Source organism: Camellia sinensis, chromosome 1 (genome assembly GCF_055761805.1).
Source record: "Camellia sinensis isolate YWXY chromosome 1, ASM5576180v1, whole genome shotgun sequence".
NCBI lineage: Eukaryota > Viridiplantae > Streptophyta > Magnoliopsida > Ericales > Theaceae > Camellia > Camellia sinensis.
This window is the reverse complement of record NC_138961.1, coordinates 26212439-26227105: the sequence shown is the minus strand read 5'-3', so window position 1 is coordinate 26227105 and position 14667 is coordinate 26212439. Positions and strand designations below refer to the sequence as shown.

The following is a 14667-nucleotide window of genomic DNA, read 5'->3' as shown; positions in this document are numbered from 1 at the left end:
TATCCCGTTCTTTTACTCGCTTTCTTTATTTGTACATAAACATCATATTTATTTTTCATCATAGTTATGCTTTGCATCCATGTTTCATGCATCTTGATTCGGCTAAGTTTGCATTTGTGGATTTAATCAATTCCTATGTGATTATGTGCGCTACCTCATGTTCTTGAGATGATTCACATATCATATTTTAGAAGCCGAATCTTTAGTTGCATCTCATGAGTGAATTGCATTAGGATTTTGTATATAAGATCATGCATATTTTACTAACTTTGTTTTGCAGCTTGTTCGTGGGACGTCAAACATGTGAGTTTTTATGCTTTAGCATCCCGTGTGTGTGTATTTTTCTTACTATGTCTAGCATTCTACCATGAGGCTAGTTGCTTATGTGATATAACTCTATGAATGCCAGTGGATGGAGGTTGTGTCGCTTAATTTGGAATGATGTTGATTTTTCATGCTTGTAAACTCAATTTATTTGGGTTGTACATCGTCAAAACTCTTTCAAAATGCATGATATCAAATTACTCCAAAATGAATGACATAGTCTATACTTGTATGCTTCACATAGTAAATTTTAGGATTTATTAACTAATCAGAACATGAACATATAAATAAAATAAAATTCATATCATGGTTAGTAAAGGCCGATCTTTGATCGGGTGGGCGGGGGTGCTCATTATTGACCTTCCCCTCTCATACCTAAGGTTCCGAGCCAAGCATCCTTGGTTACGACGAACAGTGGCCTTGGCACGAGTTATGGGTTTCCTAATTTTCCCAAAATAAATATTAGGTGGCGACTCTGAGATCTGATGACGCAGTCCATTTTTGACAAAATTGCAATAAAATGGATTTTCAATAAAAGTTGTCAAATCTGGACTCTCATCTATGTTTCACATTGCACTCGTGAGAATAGATCAAAGAGATCTCGGGGGTCCGAACTGTTTAACGCGCGCGGGTACCCCCCGGGCATGTTACAATGCCTCATACTCGGCTTCATTGTTGCTTGCTTCAAATAAGAGACGGAGGGCACATTTAAAGAAGCCGCCCTCAGGAGAGATGAGGATGAGGCCGACACTGCTTCCTTCTCTTCGGGACGAGCCGTCGACATTAAGAGTCCAAAAATGAGGATCTTCTGGCTCTGTTGGAGTTGGTAGGGGCGGAGGTGTTGTGGTCGGGGTCAGCTTGGTGAACTCCATGATGAAGTCAGCTACGGCCTGCCCCTTAATTGCTGTCCGAGGGCGGTAAGAGATGTCGAACTGGCTGAGTTCTACGGACCACTGCATCAATCTACCTGAGAGTTCTGGTTGCTACATGACCTTCTTCAGGGGTTGGTCGGTGAGGACCACAATGGAATGAGCTTGGAAGTATAGGCGGAGTCGTCTGGAGGCAATGACCAAGGCCAGGGACAGTTTTTCCAGCAAGGGGTAGTTCTGCTCCGCGCCCCTGAGAGCCCGACTGATGTAATAGACCGGCCGTTGGATTAAGCCATCTTCTCTGAGGAGAGCTGCACTGACTGCGGTTTCCGATACTGCTAGGTAGAGGAAGAGGGGTTCGCCCGTGATTGCTTGGGAGAGAAGGGGGGGTTGGCCATGCACTGCTTTAACTGTTAGAAAGCCTCTTCGGATTCAGCTGTCCATTCAAAAGTCTTCCGAAGAACTTTGAAGAAGGGCAAGCACTTATCTGTCGCACGGGAGATGAACCGGTTGAGGGCCGCCACTCGGCCCGTGAGCCTCTGAACTTCTTTGACCGTCCTAGGCGACTGCATCTCAACCAAGGCCTTGATCTTCTCAGGGTTAGCTTCGATGCCGCGCTGACTGACCATAAAGCCCAAAAATTTGCCGGACCCTACGCCAAAGGCGCACTTCTCTGGGTTGAGTTTCATCTGGTACTTACGCAAAGTGGCGAAGGTCTCACGTAAGTCAGCAAGGTGATCGGAGGAGTATTTGCTTTTGACTAGCATGTCGTCGACGTAGACTTCCATATTCCGACCTATTTGGTGGTGGAAAACGGCGTTAACCAGCCGCTGATAAGTGGCCCCAGCATTCTTCAATCCGAACGGCATTACACAGTAGTGGTAGGTACCTCGGTCGGTGATAAATGATGTGTGCTCCTGGTCGGATGTGTGCATCAGAATTTGGTTGTACCCAGAGAAGGCATCCATGAAGCTGAGCATTTGATGACCGGCCGTGGCGTCGACCAGCAAATCTATGCGGGGAAGGGGGTAGCTGTCTTTGGGACAAGCTCGGTTCAGGTCAGAGTAGTCGACACAGAGCCGCCATTTGCCATTGTGTTTGCGGACGAGGACCACGTTGGACAACCACCTAGGATAGTCCACATTTTTGATGAATTTGGCCTCGAGGAGTTTGTCAACTTCGGCGGCTATGAGGGTGTTACACTCCGGGTGGAAAATGCGTTGCTTCTGGCGGTAGGGTCGAAAGTGGGGCTCGATGCTGAGGCGATGGGTTATGAAGGAGGGGTCGATGCCTGGCATGTCAGAATGGGTCCAGGCGAATACATCTCTGTGCTCGGTCAGTAGAGCAGTGAGGTCAGCCTTGACTTGGGAAGGTAATTGGCTGCCAATCTTGGCGGTTCTGATTGGGTTGGTGGGATCAATGTTAACTTCAATAAGTTCCTCTACAGGTTCACCTCTGACTAGCTCGTCCTCATCTCGGACGTCAAGCCCTTCGATGATCATGGCCTCTTTTAACTTGACTTCCTTGAGCGAGGCGACATAACACTCCCTGGCCACGGTCTGCTCTCCTTTGACAGTGCCAACACCAAGATCGGTAGGAAATTTGATGGCAAGATGATATGTAGATGTGATGGCTTGGAAGGTGTTGAGGGCTGTGCGGCCGAGGATGATGTTGTAAGCAGAGGGGCAGTCGACCACAAGAAAGGTGAGCAACTTAGTGGTATGCCGGGGGTGCTCGCCAATGGTGAGAGGTAGATCGATGGAACTGATGGAGGTAATGCGGTCGCCGGTGAAGCCGACCAGAGGGGTTTGGAGAGGAGACAGACTCTCTTCCCCAATCTTGAGCTGGCGGAAGCAATTGAGGAAGATAATGTCTGAAGAGCTGCCGTTGTCTACGAGGACTCGTCTAACTTTGTAGTTGGAGAGGATGGTGGAAATGACAAGGGGGTCATCATGTGGGTAACGGACTCCTGCACAGTCGGTGTCGGTGAAGGTGATGGGTTCGATCCATTGTTTTGACTGTTTGGGAGGTCGGTCCACCGTCACCACTGCTTTGTCTGAGCCTTGTCTGATTTTTCTGAGTTCTGCCTTCTGAGCTGAGCGGGATGGCCCCCCACAAGCAAGGCCCCCCGAAAAGACTCTGATTTCTCCAACTGGTGGAGGGGGATTGCCCGGAGGCCGAGGCTGTGGTGGCGGGCGATCGTGGCCTTCGTTTGGTGGGGCTTGATTGCGGGGTGGTGTGCGTCGCCGATTGTTCCTGGGAAGGTCAGTTCTTTGCCTCTGTGCGGGGCGGGGGTCTGTGAATCGGCTGAGGCAGCCCTGGCGGATGAAGGTCTCGACCTGGTCTTTGAGGTTGATGCACTCGTCGGTAGTATGGCCATGGTCTTAGTGGAAGCGGCAATATTTGGACTGATCCTTCCGGGTGGAAGGGTTTCTGGACGGTAGGGGCTACTTGAGGGGGTAGTCCCGCTGGATTTGATTGAGGACGTGCTCCATGGGGGAGTTGAGATGTGTGTACCGCTCAAACCGACCAGGTGGTCTGGTCGGAGTCGGCCGGTCGGTTCGGGGGGGTCGGTCATTATAGTGGGGTGTTTGGCTATTATACTGGGCGGTTCTGGGCTCGGAGTCTTTCCTCTTGTCTCTGGGGGTCGAATTTTTAGGGGTCGGCTCTTGCCGAGCGGCCAGGGAATCTTCAGCATTCATGTATTTCTGGGCTTTGGATAGTAGAGCTGCCATGGTGGTTGGAGGATTTTTGGAGAGGGAGAAAAGGAAATCAGACGACCGCAGGCTAGCCATGAAAGCGGTGAGGATGACCTTATCGTCATTCTCTGCTACTTGAAGGGCTTCGGTGTTGAACCGGGTGACAAAGCTGCGGAGCGACTGCCCCTCGATCTGACGAATGTTAAGGAGCTGGGTGGCTGGGCGTCTCTGACGCTGGGCTCCAATAAAGTGGCTCAGGAAGGAGTCACTGAGGTGTTGAAAGGTGGAGACGGAGTCCGCCAGGAGTTGGCTAAACCACAGCCGAGCTGATCCCTTCAGTGTCACTGGAAAAGCTCGGCACATGATCTCGTCAAGGAAAGCATGGAGGATCATGAGGGTGCGGTAGGATTCCAGATGGTCGACTGGGTCCATCGTGCCATCGAAGGAGTCAACGGTAGGCATCTTGAACTTGGCAGGCAATGGTTTGTCGCGGATGGAGGCAACAAAAGGCGAGTTGGTGGTGACTGAGGGCTTGTGCTGAATGTTCTGCATGACCCCTTGTAGTTGGAGTTTCATAGCTCGGATTTCAGCGTCCCAGAGGGGAATGTTGTCGCCATAGTCGGTCAATGGAGGCTGGACGCTGCTAGCTTCCCCCTCAGGAGCCAGTGCTGCGACTGGCGGGCGTGGAGGTGGGGGTGGTAGGTTTTCATGTTGGGGAGGAAGGGGCTGCGAGCCTTCTGGGTTAGACGGAGGGGGTTGTGGAGCAGTATGGCCTAGGGTTATTCCTTGGTTGGGTGGGATATTTGGAGGTGGAACGGGGGGGTTTCTCTGGAGTAACGCATTGATCAGGGCCTGGTTTTGCTCGGCCATGCGGTTAATGCTGTTGGTGAGCTCGATGATATATTGTGGTGGGTTAGTTGGGTGGGAAGGATCTATTTGGTGATCGGCGCCGTTGTGGTGAGAAGCCATGGACCTAGTCGTGACCATACACCTGGACGGGCAAGAGGGAAAGGTGATGGTGAGAGGGGAGGGCTCCGGCGGTAATGAACACAACTAGCGCACGGATAAACCACTAAGTTCCCACAGACGGCGCCAACTGATGATACAGGCCGTCCCGAGTGGATGGGTCAGGCTAGCCCAGGTTCTTCAGGTTCTGGTTTCGGGTGGTGATTCCGTCAAATGACCTGCAAGCAAGTCCAAAGGGGAACGGGGCAGTCCCCTAGTGAACCCTCCGGCGAGAGAATTAGTAAAAGGAAGACAGGAAAATGTAGCGAAGAAGATGGAGAAATGAAAAGCTTAACATTATTCTTGTGCTTCTCTTGTTGCTTATATCCTTTGGTAATCATTTCACTGTCCTTTGTGACGTGCCCCCCTTTTCGCCGAAAGCCTGTGCCGTAGCTTACCTTGTTCAGGGTGAGGGGACTCTGTTCCGACGAGGAGGTGTTGTCGTAATAAATGCTGTGATGGGCTGCATTAATGGTGATGTGTTGTGGCAATAACTCTGCAGATCTTTGTCTGCTGATGTGGCCTGTGTCTCATCTGTCATGTTTCCGAATGCCCTTGGGTGATACAGTTCAGGTGGACTCCAGCTGTCCTGGGCTTTGCCAATTAAGTTATGCTACGGGTCCGAGGTGATGGGTTCGGGGCGGTTTGCCGTGGGCTGTATGCCTCGTGGGCCTGTCCATGTCAAATTTAATTCAACATCAATGACTTTAGTTGCATTCGGTCATTTTTCGTTAAGTAACATATATAATTTTTTGGGGGGTATATAATGATTAAAGCTATCATTTGTTATATTTCTTCAAATATAATTCAAATAATTTGTCATCATTTTTTTATAAATAAAATAGATTAAAACTATTTTCTTATATAATTTTTATAATCCTACAAAATTCTTATCTTGATCTATTTTTTTAAATATGGAACTATGAAAGTGTTATTTAAGCTATGAAGAAAATAATTATGGATAAGGATTTATACTTTGATATGATATGCATGTGTCATTAATACAGAAAATCAAAGATAAAGAGTTGCTAACATGATCAATTAATGATTAGCTTGAGAAGTTCTTTTTATGAGTAAGGTAACAAACTTAGATTAAAAAATTTTAAAAACTATGTAGAAATTATAATTAAAAGTTGAGATTTATTTATAATTTGGTCCCACAATAATAATATAAACCACTGATTTAAAAGTTTAAATAAATTATGATAACTTTTTTGAGTTTATATAATTAAAAGTTGAGATTTATTATGAAATTTTGTGGATTAATTATTATTAACATCTACCACGATGGCCTATTATCATGATTTGTCACTATTAAGACATAATTCAAGGTTAAGATAATTTATTTATTATACAAAATGTATATGGTCTATTTTTCCGTGTACCGCAAAAGTTACTACTAAAAGTCTTACATTGGTTAAGGTTCAAGCTGGTTGCTAGTTTGAACATCTACACGTTTATTCTAATACCTAAATTAAAAAATAAAAATAATAAAAATACATTATTATTATTTTTTGAAAATCAAACAACTTAAAATAATGTCATTTTGTTTTCTAAATTTCCATACTAAGAGCATCTCTAATGACAAATGCTATAATAGCATTGTCATTGCCAAATTATGGCAATCAATAGTAACATTTGGAGGGCTGTCATTTTTGCCATTTTGGCACGTGTGGAACGTCTGGCCGGACATCCTACACGCACCAGTTTCCAGCTTTCTTTTCTGTAAAAATGGTGAACGTGAGGGAGGGAGAAATGTTTTGCTGGGAGGGAGGAAGGGAAGTTTTTGTTGTGAGTTGACAGTTATGACAGTTGCCAAAACTTGTGTCAAATTTGACACAAGTTTTGACGTTTGTCAAATTTGACAGCTACTATAACTTATTGTTGGAGGTGAATTTCTGTGAACTACTACCATAATTTAGTAATAATAGCTCCAATAACTTGTCATTAGAGATGCTCTAAGATAATTATATTGGCTCCACGCGTAAGCCATCCAAGCAATAGCCCTAACCAAAATTTGAAAAAGGCCCCAAAATTTTCTATCCAAAATTAGTGTTGTAACGACTATCTTTTTTTTTTTTTTATCATATATTAATTTTATTATCTTGATGCGTCAACATTGTATTGATTTGATGGATGCTACCATGCTTGTTACAAATTCACTATTAATACTTCTTTTGCCCAAAGATTTGTCTAAAAAAAAAAACATTATATAGAAGATCAATAGATAAAAAATTATTATTCAAAGGTTTAGCTGAAAAAAGTTATTATCCAAAGACGCCTTCGATATTAAAGTTTAGAATTTTAATTAAAAGAATTGAAGAAAAAATAAATTTTATATAAAATATTCACAAATTTTAAAAATTAATAAATAGTATGTAAATTAATATTTAAAGTTTTAAAAACCTCTAAAAGGGTGGGTTGGGCCTTAGCGCCATTGCAAGTAATTACAACTTACATCTACTTTTCTTGAGTAGTTTAATTGGACAATTGTGAATTTCAAAAGCACTTCCCATTTCTTCACTTAATTCTAAAGACACTTACACTTTTACATCCAATTTTTATGCAAATTAATTACATCTGGAAAGATATAACTCGACTTGCCTCCATCAATCAAACAATAGTAATTACACTGATTTCTCTTAAATTTTTTTAAAAATATACAAATTTTTGTTTATAACTTTAAAATAATGGTGATGCCACATCATCTACTAGTACACCAGTGTGTACATTAATTAGTACATATAGCATTATTCTTAAAATAATTATATGTACTTCTCTTTTAGAAATGTTAAAAATATCGAAATTAATCTAGATGATGCAAAGATACAAATAAACAAAGATAAAATATGCCTTTCATTATAAAAGATATTAAAATATTATTTTTTTTATTCATATGACCAATGAATTATTGATGAACATGGATCTAAATTTTATGTAATTAAAACATTAAGAGAGCATAATGTAATTGTTTCAAACTTAAAAATTATACTGTATTTTTTTTAAATCTAAAAAAAAAAAAAACAATATAGTTTACCCATAGTAAAAAATTCAAAACTAATTTATTAACTGTGTTTTTTGGTTAATATTGACACTTGTGTTTGGTTTCAATTTTTTGAAAATTGAATTTTTTGTTTTTCATATTTCTGTTTTTGTTTTTAGTGAATAATTTAAAAAATTTAAGCAATTTTTTTACGTTTTTAGATACACCTTACTTAGATGTATCTAAAAAGTAAAATATTTACAAAAAAAATTAAAAAATCAATAAATACACAAGAGTACAAAAAATATACTAAATTCTCGTATTTTTTTTTTGGGTATTTAATGAATTTTCTAAAGATTTTTTTTTACAAATATTATACTTTTTAAGTGTATTTATGTTAGGTGTATCCAAAAATTATAAAAATTGCTTAGAATATTAAAAAAATTCAATGAAAACAAAAAGATACAGAAAACAAAAACTTTTTAGTGTGTTTGGTTTAAGTTTTTTGGATTAAATTTTTTGAAAATTGAGTTTTTTGATTTTCATATTTTTTTTTTATTTTTAGTGAATATTTTTAAAATTTTAAACATTTTTTTTTACTTTTTTAGATGCACATTTCTTAGATGTATCTAAAAAGTAAAAAAATTTGTGAAAAAATATTTTAAAAAATTAATAAATACATATAAAAATACAAAAAAAAAATGTACTGAATTCTCATTTTTTTTAAAATATATTTTTAATATTTAGTGAATTTTTAAAAAAAAAATTCACAAAATCTTTATTTTTTAAGTATATATATGTTAAGTATGTCTAAAAATTAAAAAAAAAAATTATTTAAAATATTAAAAAAAATCAGTAAAAAAAAAAACACATGAAAAACAAGAAAATAAAATTTTCTGAAAAGTGTTTTTTAAAAAACTCTAAAAGTGAATCCTAAAAACAGAAACCAAAACCAATCGGAGATGCTGTTAGTTTGACCACATGAATAGACATACCACTCCAACTACAGAACTATGAGTTTATGTGCATCTCAAATCAGCATTCATGGAAAAATTCTAATCCCACTTCTAAAAAGTCTTTGCTACATTTTGATTGCCAAGCTTTCACAATTTACCCATTTCTCAAGCTTCAACAAGACACCCAACGAGGTATAAATAAAACCAAAAACAAAAAAAAAATGTGTAACACATCCATCAACATATTATAAATGCCATTAAGCAAACACAGAATTACAAAATAATAATATTTTGAAGGCAGAGAGCAAAGATGGCCCTAACTGCCCTTCAACAATGCCTGAAACTTAACCAAGTTAAGATGGAACATAGGACCTCGTTTAAAATGTGTCTCATACATATGTATCTGACCCACACTGTCATACGTTATATTAGGCGAAAAGTACATATTGACTACTACAATTTAGAATAGCTTCATGGATTGACCTTTGGCGCCCATCCTGCAACCACATGTTCTTTTGCAGCCTTGGTCTTCTCAAAACACTCCTTAGAGAAGAGCAACTGCATAACAAAGGCACAATCAACCGAGATTAGACCATTAACACACACACAGAGAGAGAGAGAGAGAGAGAGAGAGAGAGAGAGAGAGTATAAACTAAGTAGATTGACAAGGTTTTTCATTCTCTCCTTTCAATTTACATAATTATGGAAAAATTCTTGATTCATCCATTGGTTTCATATCAATAATCCATATTAATTGTAAAAACTGTAGTGTCAAAAGACAAGGCACAGAACAAATACTGGAAAAGGATTCAATTTGCACACATTCCTTATAAAAAAATTATAGTAAGTTGAGAAATAAAGAGGAACTCTACTGATTAAACATGGGTTTCATACTAATGCTTTACAAACTTTCATAAAAGAAGTTAATTTTGACAGGCAGGAGACAGAACTTATACAAATTTAGGGCTAATGGTAAAAGATGGGATGGGACCAACACATTTCATTTACATTAATTCCAACAAATATTTGGCTAAATTATCAATTAGTTCCTCCAATTTTACACTAGTTTTCAATTTAGCCCTCAAACTTCTAATAATTTATTTAATTTATATATTTATTTATCTAAGCCCTTGAACTTTCATAATTATGCCGTTGTAATGCAGCCCATTTACAGATGGGGGTCCTGTTATATCGTGTGCTTCGTAATTGAGCTAATTTGAGGGATTAAACTAGCAAAATGATAGTCTAAATGAAAGGAAAAAACATGAAGAGACAAAACCGCTAACAGTTTCATGTGAACTTGAATGTGCAATCAGAAGTAGGAATTCTAACTGGGCAAAGGTATGTCCAACTCTGAGCAAATTTTAGAAAAGATTAACCAAAAAACCATCAAAACACTGAACCCCACTCAGTATGAAACCGATGAATGTTATTTAAGGAACCAATAGTTGAAATCAACATCTAGAATTCTCTAAACACATAGCCAAGACTTACTTAAAGAGAACTTGAACAATCTTGCAACATTAGAACTTGAACTAGCAGAGGCTTTATCAGACTAATAGTTGTGGCATGAGGAGTGATGCTCTAGTTTAGTCATTTGTGACTTTTTCTTGGTAAGTTGTATGATTTTATCATCATTGCTTGAGTGGGTTTTGTGGTGTTCCACTCCCAAAAAACAAAGTTTGGGTTCTAGTACTCCTTAAGTCAGATTCTTCACTTGGTAAGCAGTGATTGACAAGTGATTAATGTGGACCATCTAACTATTAAAGACGAGTAATTCCTGATCTATGTTGTATATCCAAATCATGAAGAACCAGCTGTTCACCTTTCTGAACTGAGGTTTCATCGGATCTTTGAAGTCCTTATTTCTTGCTTTGTGCCATTTAAAGTTGCAGTTTTTTGTTTCGTGTGATGTGTTTGGAAACAGAGGGATAAAAACTTCCAACAATCAGGAATCGACTTCTTTGAAGCTTAAGGAAACCCTTACCATGATCCTGTCACTTGGAGCCTTCATTAACTACCAATTTGAAATTTTCTCCAGAGTTTATAGAAAGTTCTCTGATTGGTTCAATTCCTCTTTTGAGTGTTATACACCTTGTGTGTGCATGACTTCTTGCCTTTCTTATTTCTTTAATAAATTGAATTATTGATAAAATTATGAAAAAGGACCAAATTGCTCTTGTAATACAAGGAGAGCAAGTATAATTGTTATTTGGGGAAAGCCTGAAAAACATTTGTTCTTCAAGAATAAAATCAAATTCCTAGTTTGCACTCTCTGACTTTAGGACTTCAATATCCAAAAGCAACACCATGAACCCAACATATCTCACTCCAGGAGCAGGAACATATATGGATTTGATAACAAAAAAAGTAATAATACTAGCAGGGAAACAACAATTCTCAACATCAACATAAAATAACTACAACAACAATTTCCAACATCAATCTAAAAATAAGTTTTGAAAGCAGAAGGTTCTGTTTTCTTTCATAATGAACATGCTAAACAGCATATAAATCAAAAGTTTAGATCCAGGGACTTAAGTTGTCATAGCACACAATTAAATAAAAACTAAACTTGCATTGACCAAAAAAAAACTAATTCACCTTCATGTAATTATGGACATGAGTCAAGCTTTCTGGGATTTTCCAGCCCTTGAAATGGCCAAGAGCCACATCAAGATGGTACAGCTTTGGTGCCAGACCCAAATCAACAGCGCAAACGCTTTCCCCATTAATATACGGTCCCTTACCATATCAGTTAATTAATTAGTACTAACTTCCATTACAAACAAAAGTTAAAAGGTACTAACTCTTTGTTAATGATTTCACAATACTTCAAAAGTAAATACACATACATGTGCCTGAAGATGTTCATCCAGTGCCTTCAACTCATCAAGCAAAGCCTGCTCCGACCCATCATTGGGGTCCTTGCTCTTCAGGAACTTGACAAAAGAAGGGAATATCTTGGACCCACTATAATCTCGCAGAAGTTGGAGAGCATAAATCAGTAAGACAACTCCAAAGTAGTTCCAAGAAAATGAATATAAAAAATAAAAAATAAAAAAACTGCTAGTTTTGTGTGAAAATTTTAGTTCATCCTGGCCACATCAAATCAAAAGTACTTATGGATGAATATGGAGGGAGGAAAAAATTAGATCCAAAGTACGTAACATAAGCTAAAGACGTCTATTCTTCCAAAATTTTTATAAAGAAGACTCAACCATAATGATATAGCAGTGGAATTTCTGAAATAATAGGCCACTTTGATGAGCCTTTTGATTTGAAATAAAATGATAAGACTCAAATGTGCGACTGTGATTGTGTTAAAATTTTCTAGACAAATCAATGAGTTACTGTAATTTTTTTTTATAATCAATCTATTTCTGGATTGACTTATGAGCGAGGGCCAAGATACATGACCAATGCCAATAGAAAATAAATCAATAGAGAAATAGTGCTAGAAACCAAACTTAAGAAATAAAAACACACAAAATTACAATTGAAATGTTTACAACAATTAACGAAACACATAGCATAATGATAAATCTGAATTCGTTTCCAAAAATCTGAGGGCATTGATGAAACTTTCAGAAACAGGATTTTTTTTGGATAAGTAAGTCATATTATAACCAAAAAAGAAAGATATACAATGAAGTTCAATACACATCTTTTGTAGGGAGAACAAAAATAAACAAAAACGAACTACTCACTCAAAAGAAACAAAACTATTCTTATAGAAGACAAACACGACATTCACAACAAAAAGGATTCAAAATTTCCCTCTAACACTCTTCAAGTTATGAAGTTTCGTCTTGTGTTTTTCTTCTGTTATTCTCCTTTGTAGTCTCCCCATTACTGGGGTCACTTGGAGATGGACTCCCTCTATTATTTAGGCTCTTCATTTGGTACAACAACTCTTGACATAACTCTCCATTCCCCAACTCTCCCATATCACACGATTCAAAGACATTAAAGGTATTGGATGTTGAGGGAGCGGAAGACTGCGTCTCTCTCTCTCTCTTGTTTAACACCATCGTTGAACCTTGCCTACCATCTCTCCCCTTTTTCTTCACCACTTCCCATTTAGTGGAAATTTGTATTTTAGTCTCCTTCTCCACTCTTATTTGAAAGAGAGAGGATTCAAAGTCTTTGACTTTTGAGGGCACAAATTAATGGTATAACCAAAAGTCTTACAAACATCACACCTTTTGGGGCTTCTATGGAACCTCATCTTGAATCTCACACGGGTCACCACAACCAAGATTTATTTTGAAAGACTCAAGATCTTTTTATTTGCTGGCACTTCGATACATATTCAGAGACAGGATAGTTTTCAGCTGATCTCAATTTTTAATTTACCTTAGTCGTACTTCTAATTGCCTTGGAAAATTTCCTGTCTACCAAAATATTTTCTGAAAGAAAATTCAAATAAGTTCCGGAATCGTGTTTTTTTACAACAAATACCTGTTTGGTTGAGTTTTCAAAATATATTTTTACTCAAAAAAATAGAGACTATTTTGATAAAAATAAATACGAATTTCTTTTTTATAAAAAAATCCAAAACTTATTTTTGCCCCAAAAAAGAAATTATATATATATATATATGAATATGATGGGGGCTTTTTATTTTTTCTTTTTTTATTTTAATCAAACTAGGTTTAGAACAGAAATCAGTTTCTGAAAACTCAACCAAATTAGTTGACTTCTCAAAAACAGAAAAAAATGATAACAAAGAGGCTTACCTTTTTGCAACAATCATCACACTGAACAGTAAAAATATAGAAAACACCATCTAGCCCACAACACAATCCAAACTATTACAGATCCATCAATAATATATATATATATATATATATAGAGAGAGAGAGAGAGAGAGAAGCATACACAGAGGAGACCTCGGGAGAATGGCAGAGAGGAGGGTCTGGGAATTTTTCTTCAATATGGCTAACAATAACATCAGAGTCAGAAATCCATTCTTCATCAAATTTTATCACAGGCACCTTCCCTTCTGGGTTCGCTTCCAAAAACCTAAACAATCATCACCCAAAAAAAAAAAAAAACAAACATATTCAATTTTCGAGGTTTTTGAGACCACACAAACACTACAAACATGGTTATATGAAGCAAAAAAAAAAAAGACTCGAAATTGTCTAACCATTGGGGTTTGTCACTGATATTGATCAGATGTATCTTGTATGGGATTTTCTTCTCCTCCAAAGTCAGAAGCACCCTTTGGGTAAAAGGACCTATAACCCACAAATCATCCACACAAACCCACAAATTATTATCAAAATCACAGACATCTAATCATAACCCATTAACCAAAATGGTTATGTGTATATATGTCTGTATTTATAGAGAGAGAGAGAGAGATTACAGTCTCCAAGAATATCAGGAGCACCAGAAGCAGCCTTGGCACAGACCTCCAAAGCCATGGTGTGGGTCAAGCAAGGTCTCAAAGAGGAGAAACTCAAGAACGGCAGAGGGGACTGGTTGTAATGATATAAAGAATTTTTTTTTAAATTTTTTTTTTTTTTGCCCTTTTTATAATGTAGGAAGGGAGAAATTTTTTTTTCTTCATTTTTTTTATTATTTTTTCTTAATTCTTGATTAATGTAAAGATTAAAATATCAAAAATGCTTATAACAATTAATTAGTGATGTCACTAATGATGTAATAGTAGATCTCACCTACTGTCACGGTATTTGTTATAATTTTTTTTTTTCCCACCTCATTAATGATGATTTAATAATACCAAATTAGTAGTACAAATCATTACTGTTAAAATATTATGTTTAGTATGCAATTTTTTGGTACAAGGTGTCTTTAAT

General features: G+C 37.8%; 1 protein-coding gene across 1 annotated transcript; it reads right to left on the bottom strand.

Annotated features, from left to right (window-relative positions):
• Nucleotides 1-9058: 9058 nt before the first annotated feature.
• LOC114275044 (glutathione S-transferase DHAR2) lies at nucleotides 9059-14448 on the bottom strand. The gene is made up of 6 exons (XM_028217025.2): nucleotides 14214-14448; nucleotides 13992-14082; nucleotides 13721-13864; nucleotides 11692-11809; nucleotides 11441-11581; nucleotides 9059-9394 (listed from the first exon to the last, which is right to left on the bottom strand). Exons 1-6 carry the CDS (start codon nucleotides 14269-14271, stop codon nucleotides 9308-9310), a joined length of 639 nt encoding a protein of 212 aa, XP_028072826.1. The 5' UTR covers nucleotides 14272-14448; the 3' UTR covers nucleotides 9059-9307.
• Nucleotides 14449-14667: the final 219 nt, after the last annotated feature.

What these genes read in the sequence shown, in the direction of transcription:
- LOC114275044 (XM_028217025.2), bottom strand. Translation starts at nt 14,271, where the DNA reads ATGGCTTTGGAGGTCTGTGCCAAGGCTGCTTCTGGTGCTCCTGATATT. An exon ending in ATCAGTGACAAACCCCAATG is followed by an intron (nt 13,865 to 13,991) that starts GTTAGACAATTT and finishes ATGATTGTTTAG; the next exon opens with GTTTTTGGAAGCGAACCCAG. An exon ending in ATGTCCATAATTACATGAAG is followed by an intron (nt 9,395 to 11,440) that starts GTGAATTAGTTT and finishes TTTGTTATGCAG; the next exon opens with TTGCTCTTCTCTAAGGAGTG.